At 42.6% G+C, this 25,251-nt stretch overlaps 2 protein-coding genes across 13 annotated transcripts in view; both read left to right on the top strand.

Annotated features, from left to right (window-relative positions):
- The window catches only part of SELP (selectin P), a 39,965-nt gene extending 18,068 nt beyond the window's left edge, over positions 1 to 21,897 (top strand). For 3 of the 11 annotated variants that reach the window (XM_078077933.1, XM_036097995.2, XM_036097999.2), the window contains exons 6-17: positions 233 to 418; positions 1,012 to 1,197; positions 2,590 to 2,775; positions 5,144 to 5,329; positions 7,357 to 7,542; positions 12,995 to 13,180; positions 14,455 to 14,667; positions 15,694 to 15,879; positions 16,852 to 16,971; positions 19,040 to 19,070; positions 20,111 to 20,166; positions 20,752 to 21,897. In XM_078077933.1, the coding sequence (XP_077934059.1) occupies positions 233 to 418; positions 1,012 to 1,197; positions 2,590 to 2,775; positions 5,144 to 5,329; positions 7,357 to 7,542; positions 12,995 to 13,180; positions 14,455 to 14,667; positions 15,694 to 15,879; positions 16,852 to 16,971; positions 19,040 to 19,070; positions 20,111 to 20,165 (1,721 nt within the window). In that variant the 3' untranslated portion in view covers position 20,166; positions 20,752 to 21,897. The remainder of the gene's footprint in view (positions 1 to 232; positions 419 to 1,011; positions 1,198 to 2,589; positions 2,776 to 5,143; positions 5,330 to 7,356; positions 7,543 to 12,994; positions 13,181 to 14,454; positions 14,668 to 15,693; positions 15,880 to 16,851; positions 16,972 to 19,039; positions 19,071 to 20,110; positions 20,167 to 20,751) is intronic. The other 8 variants (XM_036097998.2, XM_036097997.2, XM_078077934.1 and 5 more) reach the window with 8 other exon arrangements.
- A 1,671-nt stretch (positions 21,898 to 23,568) lies between these two features.
- The window catches only part of F5 (coagulation factor V), an 86,183-nt gene continuing 84,500 nt past the window's right edge, over positions 23,569 to 25,251 (top strand). Inside the window, exon 1 of one of the 2 annotated variants that reach the window (XM_078077932.1) lies at positions 23,569 to 23,830. In XM_078077932.1, the coding sequence (XP_077934058.1) occupies positions 23,673 to 23,830 (158 nt within the window). In that variant the 5' untranslated portion in view covers positions 23,569 to 23,672. The remainder of the gene's footprint in view (positions 23,831 to 25,251) is intronic. The other variant, XM_036097991.2, reaches the window with a different exon arrangement.

The following is a 25,251-nucleotide window of genomic DNA, read 5'->3' as shown; positions in this document are numbered from 1 at the left end:
GGCTGAGTATTGTTAATTTGATCATTTTACCTTGCTTCTTTAAAAAGTAAATGAACAATGAGGATGTTTGGATCTTTTGAAACCGCTACTGAAAGTGCCATCTAACCAACCAGGTGTATCACCTTGCCCATCACTTAGGGAAGGTTATAGATAGCTGCTGTAGCATCCTGAGGTTTCCCAGGTGCTGGGCATAACCCAAGGGCACACACCATTGCTCTGTGGTTGTTTGCAGCTGTCCAGTGCCCACCCCTGAGGACTCCTGAGCGAGGAAGCGTGACCTGCCCACACTCTGCTGAAGCATTCCAGTACGGGTCCAGCTGCCGCTTTAGCTGTGAAGAGGGATTTGCATTAGTTGGGTCAGAGGTGGTGCAGTGCACGGCCTCAGGGCTGTGGACAGCCGCAGCCCCAGTGTGTGAAGGTGAGTTTCCGGGGGTTGGGGATGCATAATGTCCACTGTGCCCAGTTCTCGCTGCGAGTACAGATGACTGGCCCCTATGGAGAAGTTGGCCTGAACCGCCACGTGACCCTCCTTCCACCTGACACCCAGTACATTCGGTACATCTGGGATAGGAAAAGAGTGTCAGGCGCCAGGAAAACAAGAGGCTGATTTCACTACAGACTAAATTTAAAAGCCCTCCCTTCTCCCAAACTCACATCCTTGAACAGTTTGAGAATGGGCCCCATTCATAAATTTCACACAAGAAGGAAACAATGGCATCTATGTCTGTAAGTAGAAGACCTACCAGGACAGGTTTATGGAGGTAAAGGGAATAGAGGATATTACAAAAACCTTGGAAGACTCCCTTTTTTTTTTTTTTTTTTTTTTAAGATTAAGGTCACCCTGTAGACTGGTCCTCCAAGTCTGGACAAACATCATGAGGGTCTCTGACCCTTACAGATTCCTAGCTCCAGCTGAATTTCCTGAGGTGGTTTTATCAGTGCCTTCTGGCCATGGGCCTGGTTTTCTCCTTCGTATCTTTCTCTCTCTCTCTCCTTGGTTGTTCTCTCCAGCTGTGCAGTGTCCGCTCCTGGAAGCCCCTGGCAAGGGATCCATGGACTGTGTTCATCCCCTCGCTGCGTTTGCTTATGGCTCCAGCTGCAAATTTGAATGCGAACCTGGCTATCAAGTGAGGGGCTGGGCCTCACTCCGCTGCACTGGCTCTGGCCAATGGACCGCACCCTCGCCAGCCTGTGAGGGTAGGAGTTTCCTTTAGTTGCTCCCTTCCACCCAGGAAGGGTCATGGCGCCGTGGAAGGATCAGGGGCTCTTCACCTCAGGATGGCCTCCTCCAGACTCTGACACTGGAACAGGTTATCCAACCTCCAGGAGGCACGGTTTCCTCACCCATGAAATGAGCTAAGAATTCCCAGGTCCTTTTGTGAGAATGAAGGATATAAAAAGTACACAATGAAATTGCATGTGTAAAGTAGCTAGCATTGGACTGGGCATTCAGTTTCTATCTCTTTTTTTCCCTTCCTGCCTCACTGGCAATAAAAGCTGTGGGACAAGTCCTCTACTTGAGAGGAAGTCAGAACGGTGGCGATTAGGACAAGGAGGGGGATTCCCCATTGTAGTCTTTGGAGGTGACTTTGACGGTTGCACAAGAACACAAAGCTGAATTCTGTGTAGTTGCCTCATACCCTCAGCTTATGGGCAGAAAGGGGGATCGGGGAGCAGGAAATTGAAGATTGGATCAGCGAATGCCCAGGAGATTTGATTACAAGCCTAGCTCTGCTACGGTCCAGATATAAGACCTTGGGGAAGTAACAACATTTCTGAACCTCACTTTTCTCATCCGTAAAGGAAGAGAGAACAAGCACTAGAGGATCTTTGGTTCTTAGAGGTCTCGATTCTGTAAAAACCAGAGGTCTAAGCCCAGGGTATAACGGGAGGTCTTTATACTCTGGAAAAAAAAAAAAACACCAGGAATAGTCTGGAGACAAAATGCTTTATCAAGGAAGTGCATGAGGAAACCAGACTTCATCAGAACTGAGGTCACTCAGGGATTAATTTTGTGCAGGAATTCTCCTTGGGCCGCACTCACTTGGCAAGTGAAGTCTGATGACAATGACATCCTATGTTTCAGAGATATGGCCCATTCAGGATCATTTTATAAGCCTAGGTAACAGTGTGTCAATGATAAGCTGTATTGTTCCAGCCTTTTCCTTAAAAGTCCAGCCTGTTCTATATCAGTTCTTTCCAGATCCAATTCCACAAATATTTAATACCAATCACTGCCAGGCTCTGGGATACAACTAGGAATGACTGAGCCCAGCCTCAAGTAGTGTCTGCAGGTGCTGGGGGGATGGGGAGCACACTAAAGGAGTCCCTACGCCTGAGCTGCGGTGGGCAGGGAAGGCTTCCTAAGGACAGTGACGTCTAAGCTGAAGTCCAAGGGCAGGTGAATGATCCAGGCAAAAAGGGCATAGGAAGATGTTCTAGGCAGATTCCATTCTGGAAAAGGGAGGATTCAGTGTTCTGAACATGCTGATAATATGGGTAGGAAAGATGCATCTCTTGAGAGGCTCTCCTGAGAAGGCACTGAGCCCTTCCATTACCCAGTTTCAGATGACAATTGTCTCCATTTAGCCATTGCCTGTGGGCCGCTGGAGAGTCCTGTTCATGGAAGCATGGATTGTTCCCCATCCCCGAGAGCATTTCAGGACAACACCAGCTGTAGCTTCCGTTGTGCTGAGGGTTTCAGGCTGGAAGGAGCTGACCTAGTCCAGTGTGCTGACTTGGGGCGGTGGACAGCACCAGCCCCGGTGTGTCAAGGTACTGTGACATTGGAACGTTCCTTCTGTGTCTCTCAGTTTATTAAAGGCATCACACTTGCATTTAGAAGTAAGTCATTTATTCATCAGACATTCACAGAGAACTACTAGTGCCAGGCCCTTTGTGCTGGCCCTAGGGATGAAACAGTGAGCAAAGCACACATCCATTACAGCATATTAGAACTCAAGATGAAGGTTGCACTGATTGATGGAGTGGGTTGGCATGAAGGAGACAGGGGTTGGGAGGAAGGAATGATGCATGAGGAACAACGTGGGATGGTAGAAGAGTAATGGGCAAGGCATTTAGTCTATTTCTGTCATTTCCTGGCACAAGCTTTTGGTCTCTCTGAAGTTCAGTGTCTCCTGTAAAATGGAAGTATTATTATCTGCCTTGCCTACGGGCCTCATTCGTGGTTGTGAATTAATGTGTGTAAAAGCGAGCTTAAAACTGCTACAAGTTTTACAAATGTATGTAAAACAATAACAAAAAAAAAAACAAATGTATGTGAAACAGTAACATTACCTTATAACTCCTATGTTTGTGATCTGATTTTACAAAGTAATCTTCTTTTAATAGTTCATGTTTTCCATATTTTGCTCTTACAGGAGAACAAAGGCATAGGGAAGTCACTAGGATTATTATTTTTACAAGGGGTACCCCACACAGAAGTCATGTCCCAGAGATGCAACATTGACATTTCATGTTGCTATTTACTGGGATCCCCGGGCAAGTTATGAGAATCCCCTGGATCTAAGTATACCCCGATTTAAAAATGAGGCAGTAATTTGAAAGCAGGGTTGCAAGGAGGGAAAAAGATTTATATACCCATGTCCATAGCAGCATTATTTACAATAGTTAAAATGTGGAAGCAACCCAAGTGTCCCTCAGTGGATGAATGGATAAGCCAAATGTGGTTGATATATACAATGGAATATTATTTCACCTTAAAAAAGAAGGAGATTCTAACATGTTACAACATGGATGAACCTCAGGGACATTATGCTAAGTGAAACAAGCCAGTCGTAAAAGACGGATAAGGGTAAGGGATGAGTGCACTCATATGAGGTCCCTAGCGTAGTCAAAATCATAGAGACAGAAAGTAGAATGGAGGTTGCAAAGGGCTGGGAGGAGGGGGATGCGGAGTTCGTGTTTAAGGAGTATAGAGTTTCAGTGTGAGACGATGACAGATGTTCTACCGCTGGTTGGTGGTGATGGCTGCACAGCAAGATGAGTGTACTTTATGTCGGTGAACTGTGCACTTAAAAATAGTCAAGTGGTAAATGGTAAATTTTATACTATGTGTACTCTACCACGATAAAAAAAATGGAAAAATTAACCCAAAAATGAGGCAGTGAGGGAGTAGATGACCATGCACCATGACGGTGAGGGTAATGGGATGTGTTGTGAATTTATTGTCTGAGAGACAGACACAAAAGAGCCCTTTGCTGTGCTTCAAAGGGAGGGAGGGATCTTAAGAGATCACTGGGGCCATTCTTGTCTTCAGGCACGTAAATGTCTTATCACACCCCAGAGATAATTGGATACTCTCTTAAGCTTCCCGAGATATGGCCTCAATAACTCCCTTGCCAGGCTTCCCAGGTGTTTTCTGCTGTGACGGTGAGATCAGGGTCTGCATCTGATGCGTACTTTTAATAGTATTACCACTATCTATCACCACTAGAACTGCTGCTGCTTGCTGCTACCAGCAGATACTATTTATTGAACACTTTATAGTCTAACTCCATAAGGTAATTACAATTACTGTTCACATTTTTAAGATGAGAAAAGACTTAACATATTAGAATGCACCTGTCCTCTCTCTATGACCATCTATTTTATATGATTGAGATCATAGCATATATATAATTTTTAGTCTGCTTTTTCACTGAACATTGTACATTGAGACACCTCCCATATCTTTTCAAGGTGAAATATATCATTTTTAGTGACCTTTAGTGTTCCTTTCATCAATCCACCATAATTTATTTTCAGCCTCTGATTAGTGGCATTTGTGTTTATTTTCAGTATTTTGCTCTTACAAATAATGTCTTCATAAAAAAAAATCTCTGAATTGATTTTTTGATATGCATCGTGATTACATTCTTAGCATACATTCTTGGGTCTAACAATATGATCTTGAAAAATTATTCATGCATATTGTCAAAATGTTTAACAATGGCTTAGAATTTTCCTTATAAAATTCTTCATGTGCTATTGTGATGGATGCTTTTCTCATCCCCCAGTTTAAACATGCCCCATTCAGAAATGCCTGTTCTTGGCACTAGAAAGGGTTAAGGGGTCAAAATTAATGAGTACTGTGTGTTACTCTGTCCTCACTCCCTTACTTCTTTACTTCCTCACCTCTTAGCTCTGCAGTGCCATGATCTTCCAGCTCCAAACAAGGCCCAGGTGAACTGCTCCCACCCATTTGGTGCCTTTAGGTACCAATCAACCTGCAGCTTCACCTGCAATGAAGGCTTACACCTGGTGGGAGCAAGCGTGCTGCAGTGCTTGGGTACCGGCAGCTGGAGCGCTCCTCCTCCAGAATGCCAAGGTAAAGTGAATTCTTTCCAGTCATCTTTGAAATCCATTGTAGGCTGTATTTTAAAAGGCTATATGCTAGTGGTGGTGACTGTCTAGGGGCCAGAAGCTTGAAATGGACTGGAAATTAATAAACACTTTCATCCTGTAACCCATTGATTCCAAATGCAGGTGCTGGGGTTGAATATACCTTCCAGGCAGGGTCTGGAAAGACCAGAGTGAGGCTTGCAACCTTGCCTTCTCAGCTTTAATCCTGGCTACACAGGAGCCTGGAGATATTACAAAGTCCCTGCAGTTTTGGGGAAAAACTCAGAATCCTTGAGGAGGCTTATCACAGTGACTAGAATTCTTCCACGGAATTCTATCACAGTAATCAGAGTTATAGTTCACTGCCCCATACTGTCCTGCCTGTGGGTGTCTCACTACAAGGAGGTCGATACTCACCATGACTTCCTGTGACCTTCCAGCTCCCTTCTGCTTTTAGCTCTTTGTTTACTCTGACTGAACTTTCTCCTCTTGTTGCTGGGTGAGCATCAAGTGAAATACCCAAATGTGGGCTGGGCAGGAAGGTGCCGAGAGGCTTGCAACCTGCTCGCTATTGTAAGACTTCTGAGAGGGTGTTATCAGACAGTTTCCCTCTTCAATGTCCTCTTTGCCTTGTTGCCTTCTGATATGCGGCTATCATAACCCCAGCTATCAGAAGGCAAGACCACAAAAGAGCTGGAAACGGATTCCATGGCACCAAGACCCTCCCAGTTTGTCCCTACAGGTTACAGGCTTCTTGACTTGTCTCCTCTCCTCTTTCCCACCACACACACATACACACTACAGAAAGATGTTTCCAGTGGGAGAAAAGGACTAGGTCTTTAGAGAAGTTGATCAGGTTGAGGGGAACATAGATGGAGAGGGGAGGGGGTAAAGGGAATAGAAAGGTATAAAAAATACTCTTGGAACCTCAAGCAGTTGAGGTCAGTGGCTAAAGAATGGCCCTGGGTTCAGCCCTACTGTCACTGACTCTGGTCTGAAGCCATACACTAGTCAGTCAAACCAAACAGTGAAGAAGAAACCCCTAAACCATGCATTCTCATAGTCTTCACTTTTTAATGTCAACATGTTGAATCTGGGCATTATAGTTTCATTAAATGGCAGAGGGACATCTCAACAGCTATTAACACTTACATACAGAGTGTTTTTGCTTTTGACTCTTGTAAAAATTTTGGGAGCTATGCAATGCCATTCTCCACATTTTAGAAGTGAAGATATTGAGGCTCAGGGAAGTTAAGTGACTTGTCCCACATCACAGAGCATGATCTCCAACCCAAGTAAGCCCCCTAGCATCTCAAACTCTATATGTATAAACTGTGGTAAAGAGCCATGAGATCTAATTTACCTTTTCTATAAGTGAAGAAGTAGAGTCGTTGGGGCTGGTCACCATAGGATGACATTGATGGGAAGAGCATTTGCAGATGGCCAGTTACGTTACATGCCTACCACATGTCCATGATTTTTAAAATATTTTTAAATTTAATTTTTACATATTATTTAACTTATTATTTTATATAACTGAGGATCCCTGCTAAGCAAGGAGTGTTATTTTTCCCATTTCATACATGAAGCAACTGAAGTTCAGAAAGGTCTAGAGACACATTGCTGGTAAGGAACACATTTGTCACTGTTTTCTGGCAAGGTCATTAGGTCTGTTTCTGAAGGTGTCAAGGAAGAAGCCACTTCCATGCCTGTCCAGGGACACCTGAAATGCTATCTTTCCAAAGCACCAGCTCCCTTTTAAAATGACCTTTAAAGCACTTTGTGAGTGAAGGTTTCAGGATGCCAATCAACTGTTAGTTGCTGCTATTTTATACATCCGTGACCTCTAACTGGTGAGAAAGCAGCATGAAATTCAAAGGACCACTTCTAACCAAATGCTGCCCTTATGGATTAAGCATGCGTGTGCACACATGCATGCACACACACACTGATTTCAGGTTGCTGTGTTCTAAAATGACCCCATCTCTCCTCTCTCTACCATGCCCATTGTAGCCATTCCCTGCACACCTCTGCTAAGCCCTTGGAATGGAACAATGAACTGTGTCCAGCCTCTTGGGAATTCCGGTTATAAGTCCACATGTCGATTCGCCTGTGATGAAGGATTCTCTTTATCTGGACCACAAATATTGGATTGTACTCCATCTGGACATTGGACAGGTTCCCCACCAATATGTGAAGGTAGGATTGTGGGTCTGTCCTTTCTTACGGCTTCTCAGATAATATGATAGAAGGAAGAATCACCAGGGATTCATGTAAAACTGTTCCTAAGCTAAAGGAAACACACTCTCCACAAAGCATGGTAATTTCTGTCTTGCTTTCTGCATATTCCTATAACTTTTAAACATTTCACAATTTCATAAAGTGCTTTAATATCACTGTGACATTTGATGTTTGCCACCATTCTGAAATAATGGGGAAAGGCAGTGTCATGTCCATTTCCCAGATGAGAAAGCAGAGGCTCAGGGAGGTTAAGTAACCTGTTGCAATTCACACCCTTAGTAAGTGATGAAGCTCAGCTATGTCACTGGGACTTTAACTTCCTTGAAGTGTTTTTCCACTGGCTCTTTATTCCTTCCTACATTTACCTTCACTGAGCACTGCTAAACCCCAGGCTCTGAGCTAATGCAGGGATGGATGTGATGTCACCTCCACCCCTCGAGGACCTCGTAAGCTACTCGGGCATGTCTCTCCTGGCTCTGCCTCCCATGTGGACTAGGAGGTCTTCCAGGGCAGGAACCATGCCTTCTTCATCTTTGTATCCCCTGCAGCAACTAGATGGAAGTGACTGTGTGACAAATACTTGCTCAGCTGCAGCATACCATTTACTGGTTAAATTTACTCAAGCACAAACCCTGTTGACCATGAATTGCAGGACCCTCAAAGGCAGGAGCCGGATCCTATCTATCTTTGTCTCCCCCAAACATCTGGCTAACATAACACAGTCCCTCCTGTTTAGTGTGCTCTAAAATAGTTTACTGAGGTAATTAATTCATAGCTCACATTTACTTTCAAAAGGCACCATTGGTCCAATTTATTGTTCAGTGTACTCAGTAATAAGAAGACCAGCACTAACAACGAATGTTTATGGCTTGTGTGGTAAGTACCAGCTATTTCATAGACAGAATCTCATTCCATCCACATGACAACCGTGAACATGGTTATGATCCCCTTTTATTTTTTTTATTTCCCCCATTTTATTTTTTATTTTATTTTTTTATATTTATTTCAATAAAATTTATTTTTTAATTTTATTTTATTATGTTATGTTATGATCCCCTTTTAAAGATGAGGAAATGGAGGCTTTGAGAGGATCCATAGCAGGCAAAGGCCAAATAGCTGGGAAGTGTGGAGCTGGACTCCAACCCGGGTCTTGGGTCTCACCTGATTCTAGGCTAGTGTTGTCACCATGACACTGCATTGCCACCCAGCGGCGGTGTGCCTAAATCCCCAGTCTGTAATTGTGCTCTCTTCCACTGGCCAGGGGCCAGGCTGCCGTTCTAAGGGCTGAAATGAATTTCAGAAATGGCAATGCCTGATGGTCAGACGAGATAATGTGTTGCTAGAAATCTATTAGTGTTGTATGAAAAAAAAGCTGAAATATTGTTTATTCCTTCTTGGGGAGTGAGTGCTAGATTAATACTGAAAGACCTGTATTGCTCTTCCCCAAAGTCCTGGGCCATCTAAGTCACATCACACCGTGTGGGCTTCAGTTTTCTAGATTTCAAAAGGAGAGGAGTGGACGTGCTCATGTCTGAGCTCTCTCTTCTGGTCAAGAATTCTGAGGTTGAAGACGTAGAATGCTGCCATCTGCTGTCCGAAAGCTATACTACAGGCACCTGAGAAATTTAGAACACTATGGGGAATAACACCAAGGGCTCATGCTTCCCCACTTATTTCTCATTCACTTGTTCATTTATTCCAGCGACATTTACCATAAGCTCTGTTTTCCCACATTCTGAATTAAGGCTAAAGAATAAAAAATGCCTAAGAATTATCTCACTAAAATTTTAAATCACGTATGCAACCAATATGGTTGTTACACCTGTGATCTCCAAAACCCCTGTTTCCCCTCACCCCCTGCCAGGCCCCTCTTCTCCACAAGAGGAGGCATTTGCCTCCCACGGTGCAGGCCAGCCCCGCCCAGGGCCTAGAACCAGTCCCGTCGGTGGATGGCAGCTTTAGCCAACTGCAGGCCTCAGTACCAGCAGCCTTGTCTGAGCCTGATCTTGAGCTCTGGTTTTTGTGTCATGCTTTCCCCTTCACCCTCCAAATTCATTCTCTGGATTTAGGCAAATCGTTCCTTTTCTTTTCTACATGCTTGAGTCCATAAAGTTTTAACCTTCAGCATTGACCCCAGAACCCTGATTTTTGCATAGAGTTTTGTGGAGTCTAGGCTATATATCAGAGGGGCTTGAGGGCCACTGAGTTAGCCAGACAGCATGGCAGATGGAGCACTCGGTCTCCCACTTCAGAGTGCAATGAGAGATCTCATTTTTGTGTGGTTCCACAGATATTTCCTTTTTAGTTAGAACACACCAGTCCCTGGGCCCTTTGGGACTTGGGCGCTCCCTGATATCCCAGTCTCCTCACTGCCTTTCTCCTCCAGGACCTGAAGTCCTTTCCTGAATTACTTATCTCTGTTTGCTATGACCTTTATGCCCCCAACTGTTGGGCCACTATCTTGACTGATATTACTGCTCTCCTAATCACTTTGTTATTGACCTTCTGGAGACCACATTTGGCCACTGGACCCAACTCCTAGTGACCAGCCTCATGTTAGTGGGGTAAGGAGGGTCCTTGTTCCAAGTCCCAGTCCTAGCTCTGCTCTTCTGCCATGTCCCTGCTCATCCAAGTCCTATAAGATAGCACACTCTTACCCTCTAAACTCTGGCCTGGCTCACATCTCTTTTTTTTTCCTCCACTCCTCCAACATTTCTCTGACTCCATGGGGGGACCTAGTCTTTATTTCTAAAGTTTGAGTTTAGAAATTTATTATTTATACTGTATCTTCTTTCCAAAAGTTTCTTGACAAAAATTATATCTAACTTAAGTAAAAAGAGATAATACAAAGATATAGGGAAGAATTTACTAAATCTATTTAAAATAATATAAACCAATCTGCTGTCAGTTGATGACAGACTGCCAGGGAACCCAACGATTCATGAATTTACATGCAATCATACACACTTACTTCATGGATTACAGAAAAACATCAATGAAGGTCATTATGATAGACAGCACTGCCTTGGAAGCCCACAAACATAGTACTAAGCATGTGATAAAAGCAATTCTTATTAGTTTACTATTCTTGTAATTAATTACTCAGGTTTTGGTGAAGTTTTACAGTAGGCTTAAGAATATGAGTATTTTTCAAGTTACCCAAGAGGTCACTCCCTGGTAAAAATCTCTTCCTCTATGTCTGCCCTAGTCCCCTCCATTCCAGCAGCTTCCTCAGCAAGCTCACAAATGTAATTCAGCCATGTCTGCTGAGCACCCACCATATGCCAGATTGGGGTTAGGCTTCTGTGTACCTCATCAAGGCTGCCTCTCAGGCAGGAAAACATACTTCCTTACTTGGTTCAAAGTCAAATCCTTAAAGTTATACAGAGACCTTTGTTTGGATAAGGTTAATTCTTACCTAAGAGGGTTCAGAGAATTTCATATACAAAACAAAACAAAACAAAACAAAAACCTGTATCTATAATCTTGGCAGAACAAGACTGACAAAATTGAGATCAAAGCAATAGCCCCCAAGAGGATTTAATGCTGTAGTAATTCTTTTTATACTAAAGGTCACATGAGTCAGTTTTTTCAAACAGTAATTTCTCTTATTTCTTTTCAGACATAAACACACTCATTAGAATGCATCCAAATTAAATTGTGCTCACTAACTTGTTCGTTCATTTGACAAACATTTTAGAACCTCTACTAGGTGCCAGGCCCTATTCCCTGGGATGTAGTGTTGGGAAGAGCTGACAAGGTCCCCACTGTCCTGCAGCTGACATACATTTTCTTGGGCTTAAATATAAAATCCTGAGAGATTCTAAAAAAGTTGTTTTAGTGAAAGTGTTCACAGATGATTTAATGTCTATGATTTACACTGATAGACATATTTAATAAATGTTTGGTAAGTGAAATTTATCTGCCAGAGATAGATTTATTAATTACTCAAAAATTTAAGCATTCTAAACTGAAATTCAGTATGTTACTTTGGTTATTTGAATGGATTCATGCAATAAGGAGCCACAATCTCTTCGCAAATAGCCTGTCACTGAAAAACACTTGGGCCAATATGTAAGGGCCAGAAATACCACTTTTCCATGAGGTACCACATAAGACCAAGAGGTCCTGTTTTGTTTTGTTTTGTTTTAAAGGCAAAAGTGCTAAGCAAAATGAGCCTGACTTGACCAAGGCGTTCAATAGCTTGGACTTAAAGAAAGAATAGTTACTCAGTTTGTCAAATATTTGATGATAAATAATAGTCTTATATCAGAGAATTTAATGGAGACAAAGACAGGATCCTAACAGAAATAAATAACTGGATAATTCCTAAAAATTTTTGAGGTAAATGGTTGATTAAATTAAAAATTCATTTATTCACCCACTTATCAAATGATTGCTGAGTACCACTTCTTGAGACCCGGCAGTGTGAACTGTGAAAGACACAAAGCTTTATGGCTCTTGGGATTTTTTAGGGTTTTTTTTTTTTAATGTAAGTAATCTCTATGCCCAATGCGGGTCTCGAACTCATAACCCCAAGATCAAAAGCCACATGGTCTTCCAACTGAGCCAGCCAGGCACCCCTGGCTATTGGATTTTAGAAGCATTCCATCCAGTAGGTAAGGGAAAATATGGCAGGTGGTAAGACAGCATGAGTTCAAACAAAAAACTGATGTGTTCAGAGGAGAAGGCTTCGGGCTGCAGTGATCAGCAGAGGCTCTACAAAGGCTGTGTTCAGTTAGATCCAATGGGATGGGTAGGATTTTTTTCAGTGAAAACAGAAAGAAATTCAGGGCAGCATGGGCCAAGAACCAGAGGCAAGTACACATGAAGTCAGTTCAGGGAATCTCCAGGGACTAATCTAGCTTGACCAGGAGGTTTTCAGCTTTCCTGTGCTGGGGAACTGTGGTATTAAAAAGCAGCCCGGGGATCCAAATGGAGGAAATAGTTTAGAACAGAAGATGGTCATTGCGTTTTTAGATGTGTTGAGTTTGAGGAGATGGCAGGCTATCTAAGAGGAAGTAGTTGTAGGCAGGAGGAAGGGCAGAAGTGGAATCCTGGACCACACCCATCCAGACAGGATAGCGAGAGCCATGGGAGGCGTGGTCTCTGAAGCACAGGTACATAGAGAAGAGGATGAAATTGTGGGTTCTCAAGTATGACTGCTTAAATCCTTGACTTCTTCATTTTTGTAACTTCTACCTATACTTTCATCTGTGAGCCCGCCATCCTTTCCCCTGCCACTGTAGGAAATGATCTTATTTATTGTGGAATACCTGCTGCCTAGCAAAATACCTGACATAGTAGGTGCTCAATAAATAATTGTTGGATACATGAATGAATGAATTCAGTGCAAACCTGGCTTCTGAATAAACTTGAAGATTGTGATATAATTTCTTTGACTCTCCAGCCATCCAGTGCCCAGAATTATTTGCTCCAGAGTGGGGAAGCCTGGCTTGTTCTGACACCCATAAGGAATTCAGGGTTGGCTCCACCTGTCATTTCTCCTGTAACAAGGGCTTTAAGCTGGAGGGACCCAATAATGTTGAATGCACAGCTTCTGGAAAATGGACAGCACCTCCACCAACCTGCGAAGGTATAATAGTATACACTCACTGAGACAGCTCTTCTCCCGGAAATGTCTTCAAAAATAACAAACACTTATATAAGCTCTTACTATGTGACAGGTATGCATTATAATATTATTACTGTGAAAGCTCTCTCTCTTATTTTAAAATGGGTTCTCTATTGGAATCTAGGAAACACAGCCTATGGATTTAAAAATTTATAAGGAGTGACAGGACTTCTTATTTTTGTGAATAAAAAATATATTGATTCTTTTAAGATATTATTTATGAGAGAGAGAGAGCACGAGTGGGGAGAGGGGCAGAGGAAGAGGGAGAAGCAGGCTTCCCCCTGAGCAGAGAGCCCGACTCAGAGCTCAATCCCAGGACCCCTGGATCATGACCTGAGCCGAAGGCAGACGCTTTACTGAGCCACCCAGGTGCCCCAAGATATGGTGATTCTTAAACAGAAACTTTCTTTCATAATTTTGGCCTCTTTTTCTCAGAGACCTTTACTGGGTTGATTAAATGGTCTCCATTGCTTCATTGCCAGGAGGAGTACAAAGGGTGGAGTCACTGATCCAGTTTCTCAAATCAAGGAACTGAGGTTTTAGAAAGGTCAATGAGCATCTTTCTGCTACACGGAAAGTTAGTGACAAAGCCAGTGGCCTCATGCACACCTCGCGTTTCAGGCTGACCTTCGGCCAGTGGGCGAGGCCACCCCCCAACAAACCAGCAAGGGCAAGCAGTTGACCTATGCATATTTTGCTTTCTACTGAATTTCTTACATTTCTGCACCGACTCTTAAATTTCTGTTTTGTTTTGTTTTGTTTTTAAATATTGGTAACATTGACATCATGCCCCACCCCCCATTCTTCCTCTGGTCTAGAGAATTATCTCTCCAAGCATATATTTTTTTTAAGGGAGAGAGAGACGAAAAAAAAGTGCATGAGCAGGGTGGTAGAAGGGGCAGAGGGAGAGGGAGAGAGAGAATCTTAAGCAGGCTCCACGCCCAGCGTGGAGCTCATCGTGGGGCTCGATCTCATGACCTGAGCTGAAATCAAGAGTCAGATGCTTAACTGACTGAGCCACCCAGGCACCCCTCTCCAACGGTATTTTTAAGTACTTTTTTTTCTCATCTGGTTTTCCATACCTGAGATTAATAATTTTCCTTAACTTCCTTGAGAGGCTATTGCTAGAGCCTCCCTTATTACAAGAAGAGTGGAAGGCAGTTATTCCATGTCAGTCTTAACTCCATTATGCTCCTTTTATTGGGAGCTCTCTAAATGGAAACACGTTTTCACAGCAGGCATTTTATCATCTCGTACTTCAGAGGTTCGATGCCCAGCCCTCATCACTCCAGGGCAAGGAACAGTGTCCTGTAAGCATCCTCTGGGAACCTTTGGTTTGAATACCACTTGTTACTTTGGATGCAAAGCTGGATTCACACTCATGGGAGACAGTGCTCTCAGATGCAGACCTTCAGGACAATGGACAGCAGGAACTCCGGCATGCAGAGGTAACGTGAAAGGAACAGGCAGTTCTGATGCTATCTTCCACCTGGCCCCCACGCTCATGGTTGTACCTGCCTGTTGAAATCCCATCCAACCCCAACGACTTCTTCACATGTCAGCTCCCCATGAAATCTACACCAATCCCAGTTAGAAGTAATGTGCCACAGGCATGTCACTTCTCCCCCTGCTATGTCACAAGAGAACGCCCTGGTCTCAAAGACATAAAGGAGGAAACATTTGCAAATGTCCAAATGTGTGAAAAAACAAGCATGCCAAACATGAAAACAACTATAAGAATTGTGAAATACAAGTTGCAATTCCATTAATTATGTGATAGTGTAAACATCCCATATTTTCATAATGGAAACCTAACTAAAAAGATATGCCATGCATGATACCTCTGGAAGGGCTATCACCCCATACATGAAGTACTATGTCTCTTCCGTCTTTGTATTCCCAATGAAGACCAGAGCAGTGCTTTGCAAATGTCACTATTGCTCAATAATATTTATTTGAGTTAGTTTCCCGAGCTTTAGTTTCCTATCTGCAAATTAGGGACAATAACCTAAAGTTCCCCGAAGGAAAGTTTAAAGAGGGTGGCAGTCTCTACTTCCTTCAAACTTCCAGAAGCAGTTATGCTGAACAATTATTAAGTATTTTAATAAACACGTGCTGACATGCCAGCTATTTACCAGTGATAGTCATAATAACACTTAGAACAGTAATATTTTGAGAAGTGAAATTTTGAAAACAGTATTTTTATAGGTAAGATTGATCAAGCCATTAGTAGGTATCTATTGAATGTTGCTCTGTGCCCCTCCTAGTTCTTTGGCTAACGTTCTTTGAGTGGACATCGTAGTATGTGCAATGTTGGAGGAGTTGGTGTGAATGTCAGAAGTGGCTCATCTCCTTTCTGATGTTTTACATTCTACCTCATCTCCTGGCAATGCTAGCCAGGTTACAAATGAAACCATAATCTCTGTTACCTTCATTCTACACGTCTAGTTTTCTTGCATTCTTTTTTTCTGCAGCGGTCAAATGCTCTGAGCTGCATGTTATTGAGCCAGGCATGATGAACTGCTCCAACCCCTGGGGAAATTTCAGCTATGGATCAACCTGTAGCTTCCATTGTCCAGAGGGCCAGTTACTTAATGGTTCAGCGAGAACAGCATGCCAAGAGAACGGCCAGTGGTCAACTCCCATGCCAGCCTGCCAAGGTATATTTTCAATATGGGTTAGGAAGTCACTTTTATAAGGAATGTAACTGGGGTGCCTGGGTGGCTCAGTCATTAAGCGTCTGCCTTTGGCTCAGGTCATGATTCCAGGGTCCTGGGATCGAACCCCACATCGGGCTCCCTGCTCGGTGGGAAGCCTGCTTCTCCTTCTCCCACTCCCCCTGCTTGTGTTCCCTCTCTTGCTGTGTCTCTCTCTGTCAAATAAATAAATAAAATCTTTAAAAAAAAAAAGGAATGTAACAAAATCAGTGTTTCTTTTTTGTATATTTCTGACAGTGGTCTCGCTTTCCATCACTGGGTTTCCCCGTGTTAATAAATGTTTCATGATAAATCCTTGCCTTCCACCGAGCAGTGGGAATTAAATTCAGTGACTCTGTGTAGGCAATCAGCTCCTTTATGAGAGCTCAGATGTGTCAAATGAGAACATTTTTAACCGGAGGTTATTTCATGCAGATTCCTAATTTATTATCTCAGAAGAATTCTGTTTACCACATACCTCTAAAAACACATAGATCTTTTTAAATTAAGCTTCATCTCTTTGTAAGGCTTATTTCATCCACCTTCCTTTTACTTTTCATTGTTTTCTCTATAGCTTGTCATGACTACATTTTGTTGTATAACTGAATCTTTGATTGGTCCCCCCAAAAATTAATCATTATTTGCTTAAACTTCCACTTCTTCAATCATTTTATTTACTTTATTATGTCCTTCCCCTGACGCCTTTGGGCACTGTGTTTGATATTTAAGCGTTAGGAATAAAATCAGGCCCTGCTTCCCATGCTGTTGCTGTAGTTTTATGGCTTCCAGATCTCTCCTGCCCAGTTGTCACCCCTGCCAGGACCTTTGATGATCCTGTGAGATCTCACATCTCACAATCCTTGGGACGCTTCTGGAAGAATGATGGCCTTTTGCGCAACACACTTCTTACGCCCTGCATGTGTGTTTGTTTTGCAGCACGGCCGTTGACAATCCAGCAAGCCCTGACTTACTTTGGGGGAGCAGTGGCTTCTACAATAGGTTTGGTGACGTGTGGGACATTGCTGGCTCTGCTAAGAAAGCGCTTCAGACAAAAAGGTAAATAGGAAAGAGTCTTCTCCTTTTCTTCTTTCTTGTCATTTGGGGGAGTGCCGTGAAACTACAATGTCAGTAGTTCATGTTTGAAAACATTTGTCTTTAAAGAAAACAAGCCCAAGAGAAGTCACCTTGAGAGCTGACTGCCCATCAGAATCATCTTTATAAAAGTACAGATCCTTGTACAGGGGGATTGGCCTGGAAATCTGAGATTGGCGTGGAAATCTGAATTTCTCAAAACCCTCCCCTCCAAATTCTGATGAGGCCAGTTGGTGCATTGGCATTTGGGGACCTCTGGTCTAGGTAAACTTAGTTATCACTAGGATTAACTGGAAAGTGTCATGCTCTCCTCCTTCATCATTCTCTTATGTGATGATCATTTATTGATCAATGGTAGTTAGGTAGTTAGTGCTTCTGAATCAAAAATCAAGTGCTTCTGGAGGACGCAAGAAATGAAGCTAGAGGTGTCTTAGTCATGACCTGGTGTGATACACCAGGACGTCTGTACGTTCTCTCAGAGTGTGTGGAACTAAGCCGGACTGAAGCAGAAACCTGACCTAATGGAGGAAGACCCTCCATAAGGGAGCTGTGTTTACTAGATTGTTCATCAAAAAAGGAGCTCTGGCCTAAGAGTATAAGAAGGGAACCAACTCTTAAGGGTTAAAACAGTGTTTTTCTTTCTGCTCCAGATGTTCAGCCATGAGCTCAGAAACCTCTTTTTGTAGCTAATATGTCTCTTCATCATTTCTCATGGAAAGTAACTGGGGGCATCTGAGGGGTCAGGAAGGCTCAAATGCTCCAATACAGGTAGCTGAGAATGGCTGTTATACCTGATGGAGTTCTCATGGATCTGAGGACTTTCAGCACCCATTCTTAACTGCTCAAGGGCAGAACTACTTGTTCCATAGTTCTAAGCTCTCTCCATTCACAGAGCCACCATTACATTGAGGCTGGCTTTCTAAAGTTCCTTCATATACTCTCTTATGAATGGGTTAGTAGGACGAAGGACAAAGCATAACACTCTTCTTAAAAACTAAAGAGCTACAACCAGTCTTTCCATGTAACATTTGTGTTTATTTAACCAAATCCAGAAGGCAGAGGCAAGAGCTCCTAACCACCTAGACCCTACCCTCCATAACCATGTAGGAATCACACTATTCCTGCATTTCCCCCAAGTTCTTTCTTCAGTTTTGAGACATGGCTAGAGAACTCTCCAGACCATGAAGAGGGATGAGCAACCACCCATCCTCCAATATCTTTAATAATAAATACTCATTTGTGAGAATGGGGAATTTTTCCTTGACCTGTCCCAAGGTGATTTTAACCTTTCTAAGATTCTGTGGTCAAATAATAGGAATATGTTGCATACATGTCCTGCAAATTCAAAATGCACATTCATTACACTTTGAAGGCTCAATAATGCCCTGTAATAAATATACTTGTTCATCTTCATTTGATCTAATATTTTCTAAATTTATTGAGCCATGAGATGATTTTCTCCTTTTATCTATCCATGGGATGATTGACAGGCCTGCTGCCATATTTAAAGTTTCCACTCGCAGTGTCCATTGTTTGGATTAAGATAGGAGGCCCTGGTCACCTATGTTACCAGAGAAGGAAAACAGCCCTTGTTATGTTGGTATGGATTTGTTTATGTGATTAACTTGCCCAATTAGTGGCTGGGGGAGTGTGACACAGGTTGCAATGATAGGGGGCCTTGAGTGCCAAAGTAATGGGTTTCAAGAACCAATGATCTGAATATCAACAACAACCAAAAATAGCCAAGATGTTGAAGGCAGGGACCAGAGGAAAAAGAAGAGGTTGTCACTGAATGGGAAGAGAAGAAAGATGAGAAGACTCTGGATTACATACTGTCAAATGTTTAATTTAACTTAACATAGGTTCTACCTCTCATAGAGAGCTTGTTCTCAATATACTCCTAACAATGAACCCCTCTGAAAATCAGTACACCTACTTTCCCCAATAACTCCTACCACTGATGACCTTTCTCTTTCTACTAGTTTTTTTGTTTCTTTTCAACTGATCATTTGTGTCTTCTTGTTTATTCCAGATGATGGGGAAAGCCCCTTGAACCCTCAAAGGTAAGACAGACATGTTTCTTGATTAAGTAAATTTGTCTAGTTTGACTTTTTAATTCACTGTAATATGTCAGAATGATTATACAATGCCCCCTTTCTGCAACAAATCTTTTGCAATGTCCCCTTTACTAATTCTAAAGTAAAATACACAGATAACATATACTAACCACACATAGTATTTTTAAAAATCAGTAAGGGCTCTAATTATAAAGTAAAAGAGAAATAAAAGGGAAAGTGATATATAATAGAAATAAAACGCTAAAGCTGAGGCACTACTCTAGTGGACGCTATGAGGTCATTAGAGGCTTGCACCTTTTGGTTCACAACCACAAAGACCAACAGTCAGGAATACTGTAACAGTGGCTCAAACAGGATCAGCGGCATTGCCAACACCAGCCTGATTTTTTTTTAATGATGAATGGCTCTGGTAAAGGGTTGGAAAACCTGTCATAATCTTCCCTCAACTCACATGGCAATTGTATTCTAAAAGATGCAAAAAATATATTATTTGTATTTAAAGCACTTAATTTCTAGGCTCAGGGATTATTCACCTACAGGAATACTGAGTAGATATTCTAAAATTGTATTGAGTGTAGGATAATTCTTTTGTGTCCTGTGCCTATTGGGATATCCAGCATCCCTGGCCCTTTCCCACTAAATGTCAGTAGAATTCTTGATCACTATGAAAATTAAAAAACACCCATAGTGGGCAGTACTACCATTCTTTGAAAACTGTTGCCAGATGATCAAATATCAAGGCTGGGTATTTTCTAAGGATTTCTTCTCACTAGGAAGACGCATGGCAAGTATTCAGATACCTAGAGCATCAACAATAGCTTCGTGTGGGTGTAAGTGCAGTGCAGATTACCCAGAGCAGCTAAGTGGGATCTCAAAAGTCTCTTAGGCATTTATTTTTGTTTCCCTTTTAAAGCAGAATTCCAGGGTGGGGTGGTAATGGAAGGTCTCTGCAGGAGGTATGTGCTGGACTGTGGTCAATGACCAAGCACTGTATGGCAAGTCATCTTTGTATATCTGTTCTTTAGCCACCTAGGAACATACGGAGTTTTTTCAAATGCTGCATTTGACCCAAGCCCTTAAGGTAAGTTGCCTATAAAGATATTTTTGAAGGAAAGAGAACAGTAGGGGAAAGAGAACGAATATTAAATCTTGATGTTTCATTATATGGTCATGAGTTAAATTTTAAGCATGTATTAAGTTTTTAAGCCTTGAAGGAAATTGTGTTGGTAGCAGGGGACAAGATATGTCAGTAGAGTGACAATGGAAAGTAAGTTTATATGAGGATTTCCATTTCCTCCAGGCTAGAAATGTTCTAATAAGATATAACTTATTTCAGGATGTATGACATTCCCATTAATGGTTGCTTGGAGGTATTAACAACACCATGGTCTTGCTTGATAACCAGAAGTTATACTACTGGAAAAACTTTACAGACTTTTATGGAGCCAGTCCCCTATGTGACTTGCTGGGAAAACAAAAATAATCTTAGGCTTTCTCTCTTCCCAAAAGCTCAGTGAGTAGTTGAGTATTCTGCCTAGATAGCAGGATATCTGGATCTAGAAAGAGATTATGTTGATCCTCGGGGGACAGATATGCTGAGAGCTAGCTGGCTCGCTTGCTTTTAAAGAAAATATAGTTATTTTCATTTCTTTTGTCTCATTTTCAGAGACCTGTCCTGCTGGTCTCTTCCCTCAACCTCCATAGGATCCTATTTTTGAACATCAGGCTTCCTGCCAGACTTGACTTCTACTGTAGCATATGTGCGGCAGTTTTCTGGAAATACTTGTTGAAAAAGGACATGGAGTTTCCTGTAGATTAGTTCTGGATGAGAGCAGAAAGATTGTGTCACAAGCCCAAACTCTCCACCCACCACCCCTTCCTGCTCCACCTCTTCCTTAAGCCTCAGAAGCCAGGACTGAATGTCTGCGGTGATCTGTGGGCTTTGCCCAGCTGTCCCTTCTTGAAGACTAATTAACCAGAGACTGAAGCATCTCACTTACCAGAAGACCAGACTGTGGAAAAATAAAAATGCTTCTTCATTTTTGGATTGGAGGAAGGCATACTCTACTTTGTTGGAAGGCAGGTGGTGTCTGTGACTTGAGGGAATTTCTATAAGATCTTCTGAGGTGTCCAGTGCTTGCTGTTTATGAAGCCTATTATACCCTCGCTGCAAGGCCTCCAGCGAGGCCTCTGGATGGCACCAGAGAGTGCAGAAGACCAAGACTCAAGATAGGAAGGCACATGTCACCTTCCCTCCACTGGTCACTCTCCCCAAAAGAACCTCAAGACCAAAATTCAAATGTGCAATTAAAAAGATTCTTCCTAAATGCCATGCTATATTATTTGATGTTTTGTTCAATAAGATCTGTGTACATCATTTTGTTTACATCAGTGTAATGCACAATTACTGATGTCCCAATTACAACTTGACCCTTCATTCAGTCAGCAAATATATACCATATCACTGCCCCCCCCACAAAATCAAAGAAGAAAAAAATCAGAAATCCAAGAAGCAGAAAAAATCCTCATCACCTGAACGCCCTATAAGGAAGAACAGATGTTATTTATTAAATCACATGTTTAATATGTAGATTGTTGAAAGTTACATAGTAGTTATCTGGAACTGATGCAAAAAAAAAAAAAAAGCCAAACAATACAGTTGTCTTGTCTCTGTGAAATGTGAGACAATAAACATGTCATGAAGAATGAATAACACGTGGGTAAATATGCAAATAAAAATTGTAAAACAGTCTAACTAAGGGTTACAATAATTTTGCAAGAACTTTGGCAGTAAACTTGGAATTTAAGGACACACTGCTTTTTAAAGTTTCTCTCATATACTGTTTATCTCTCCTTATCTTGTGCCAATCACTAGGCTGAGTATTATAGGACAATTGTTATCAGCCCTGTGTCTGAGTCAGAATCTACAATTTGTAAAAGCTTCCCCCAGGGAATTCTGATGTTCTGTCAGCTTTCAACTACTGCTATTATAGATACAGAAGAGTAAGGCACTGTTCTGCTTTTGAACAGTTTATAATCTAATTGGGGAAACAATAGATATGCACACAAAGTAATAGAGGGCACTCAATATGAGTATCATACTTGAATAGTGTTGTAGTTCATAAAGTGGAAAGAGTCCATTTGAGTCCAGAATTAAGGAGATAGGTAGGATTCTGAACTGAAACAGAGTTCAGCAAAGGGGGAGAGATGAATATTCTAAGTTGACAGAGTAATATCAGCGTAGGAGCAGACAGAACTGTGTGTAGGAGTGAAGTGTGGAGGAGCCTGACATCATGGAGACCTCATGTGAGGGGCCAGATTACAACATATCAAATCTATTGAGATGAACCATCTTTAAGACAGAAGCTTGGAGGACACCTGGTGGCTCAGCCAGTTAAGCATCTGCCTTTGGCTCAGGTCATGATCCCAGGGTCCCAGGATCGAGTCCCCCATCGGGCTCCTTGCTCAGCAGGGAGCCTGCTTCTCCCTCTGTCTGCCACTTCCCCTGCTTGTGCTCTCTCTCTCTGCCAAATAAATAAAATCTTTAAAAAAAAAAAAAAAAGCCAGAAGCTTGGAGGAATGCAGATTCGGGGAATCTCAGACAGTTATAATGATGCTTCAGACAATGTAATTCTCAGATTTTCTATCAATAGCAAAATAAGATCTTAAGGCAGTGTGCAACAGCCAGATCCTCCAAGAAACACAAGGGGCTCCTGAGGCAGGAAAACCATAATCATAGTAATACACATGTGCTCTGTGCTCCAACTGCCAGGAGTTAGACACCTCACAATAGCCTTTCATCCTCCCGACGGTTACATCTGGGAAAAGATTCTTATCACCCTCTTGTACAGATGTCAAAACAGAGCTCTAAAGAGATTGAGTCACTTACCCAGCCAGCACAGCTGGTAGGTAGGACTGAGTCTGCTCTGCTGCCCTTGTGGCCACTGGCCCTCATCAAGACAGAACTGTGCATGGGTGGAAATCAATAAAGTGGTCCAGGCCTGCAGGCCCCGTTCTGGTGCTCATCCCCTTGCTTCCTCGCCTGAAATTACAATGTTTCTGTGCCCCTAACACGGCATAGTCCCCTTTCCCCCAGATACAGGGAAACTGATGCAGTTAAGGGCATGAGGTGAGGGTCTGGCAAATGTAAACTTGGACCTGGCTGTTTTTACGGTGGGTGGTGAGGGGCTACTGCCCCAGTGGCCTCAGCAGGTGCAAGCGCAGGAACAGTTTTGCCTGTGGCTCGCGAATCCCTGGGCACTGCGCCTCCTGCGAGAGCCTCTGATCTCTGCCCTTTCTGCACCTGCGGTAAAACATTCACTAATCTGCTTGCTCTGCCTCGTACCTCCTGTCATGGGGGCGGTGACCTAGCCAACCCCCTTCCTGGAAGGGCTCTAGGAGGGGATGACCGCCCGAGGCTGCTGCAGCCCTGGCACCCGCGGGAGCCGAAGGGAAGGAGGACACCGCCACCCGCAGCCTCCCGGAGCGCATTGCAGCCGGGACGCCGAACAGCCCTGCAGCGCGGAGCGCGGACGGCGGCGGATGTGAGCCGGACTCCGGCCCGGGCCCGGGAGCAGGAAAGGAACCATGGCCCCAGGCTGCCCGCGCCTCTGGGTCCTGGTGGTCCTGGGCGCCAGCTGCGCAGGCTGGGGGAGCTGGGGGGCCGAAGCGGCGCGGCTAAGGCAGTTCTACGTGGCTGCTCAGGGCATCAGCTGGAACTACCGCCCTGAGCCCACCAATCTGAGGTGAGGCAGGTCTGGTGTCCCGGTGGGCTTCTCTAGGGAAAACTATTTCTTTTTAGGACGCTTTCCTTTTGCAATTCTATGGCTTAAAAAAAAAAAAAAAAGAACTTATCGCTCATTTTTAAACAAAATTGCTATTTTTGTTTCTAATAATAGAGTGTGTTAGATATTCTGTTTGACGCTGTTTGAAGAATTTGTTAATATAGTTTTGTTAGTGTGATTGATTGTTGGTTTAATATATTGGTTGATTGAAAAGCACCAGGCACTAACCCCCTCATTAGCCCTTCCTGCAAAGTCCCATTCCAGAGTTTTAGTAGCCTAGTATTTTTATAGAACTTCCGTACGTATTATTTATTCTGTCTTCCACATAACTTCATCTTCTAAAATTAAAGATGTACACATCGTCCTTTGTTTAAGCAGATTGTTCAATACCAATTGCCAAATTGCCGTAATTTTGTTGTAGTCTTACAAATGACTTTCAAACCATCATCAGTCCATAAACATGCAACATTTTTGTTTTTACCTTTTCTTCTACTTCATGTGACTCCTCATTTTTTTTCACATTTTTAGTCCCTGGGATATAGTCTACCCTGGCTAGTTTGGAAGGGTCACTATGTAACTAAAAGGTGGCTTAAATAATAAAACTTTATTTTGAACTACAAATTATTTTTCTTAATTGAAAGGCTAAAGATAAGACTTCCCAGAAATTAAATTATAGGACCTACTCACTATTTCTAGTTAGTTATATTTTTATATTTTTTATTAGTAAACCTCTCAATGTGACTCAGTTTTTTTTTTAACTTAACATCGCAGTTTAAATGATTGTGAAAGACAAGTTCCTCTTTTATGATTACAAAACCAAAGCAATCTCCCAAGAAATAATGTAATATTTTAAGAGTCTGGTAGTGTATAACATTAAACCCCTTAAAGAATTGCTTTGTAACTGGGTTATTTTGGAGTGTATTATATACTGTCTTGGTCTTGTAACAATAAGAAATCTTTTTAAAAGTTTTTTAAATATTTTATTTATTTATTTGAGATAGAGAGAGAGGGAGAGAGCACACACAGGGGGAGCAGCAGAAGAAGAGGGAGAAGCAGACTTCCCGCTGAGCAAGGAGCCGATGCGGGACTCGATCCCAGGACCCTGGGATCATGACCTGAGCTGAAGGCAGACACTTAACCGACAGAGCCACTCAGGTGCCCCAAGAAATCCTTTTTTTAAAAAATCATTTTAAATATTGTCTTTTTGAGTTGATGATCTAGATCATATCCACACCCTTAGGGAACTGCCAAAACCGCAAAGAAAATCATAGGCTTTCCAACTTTAATTTCTCTTGCTCATGGGCAGACATTAACATGCTTGCTATCTTTGCTGAGATACTCTGTGCTTATGCTTGCGAGTTTGTCCTTTCTTCTGTAGTTAA

The sequence above is a fragment of the Halichoerus grypus genome, chromosome 7, assembly GCF_964656455.1.
Source record: "Halichoerus grypus chromosome 7, mHalGry1.hap1.1, whole genome shotgun sequence".
In the NCBI taxonomy this organism is placed as follows: domain Eukaryota; kingdom Metazoa; phylum Chordata; class Mammalia; order Carnivora; family Phocidae; genus Halichoerus; species Halichoerus grypus.
This window is presented reverse-complemented; position numbering and strand designations above follow the sequence as displayed.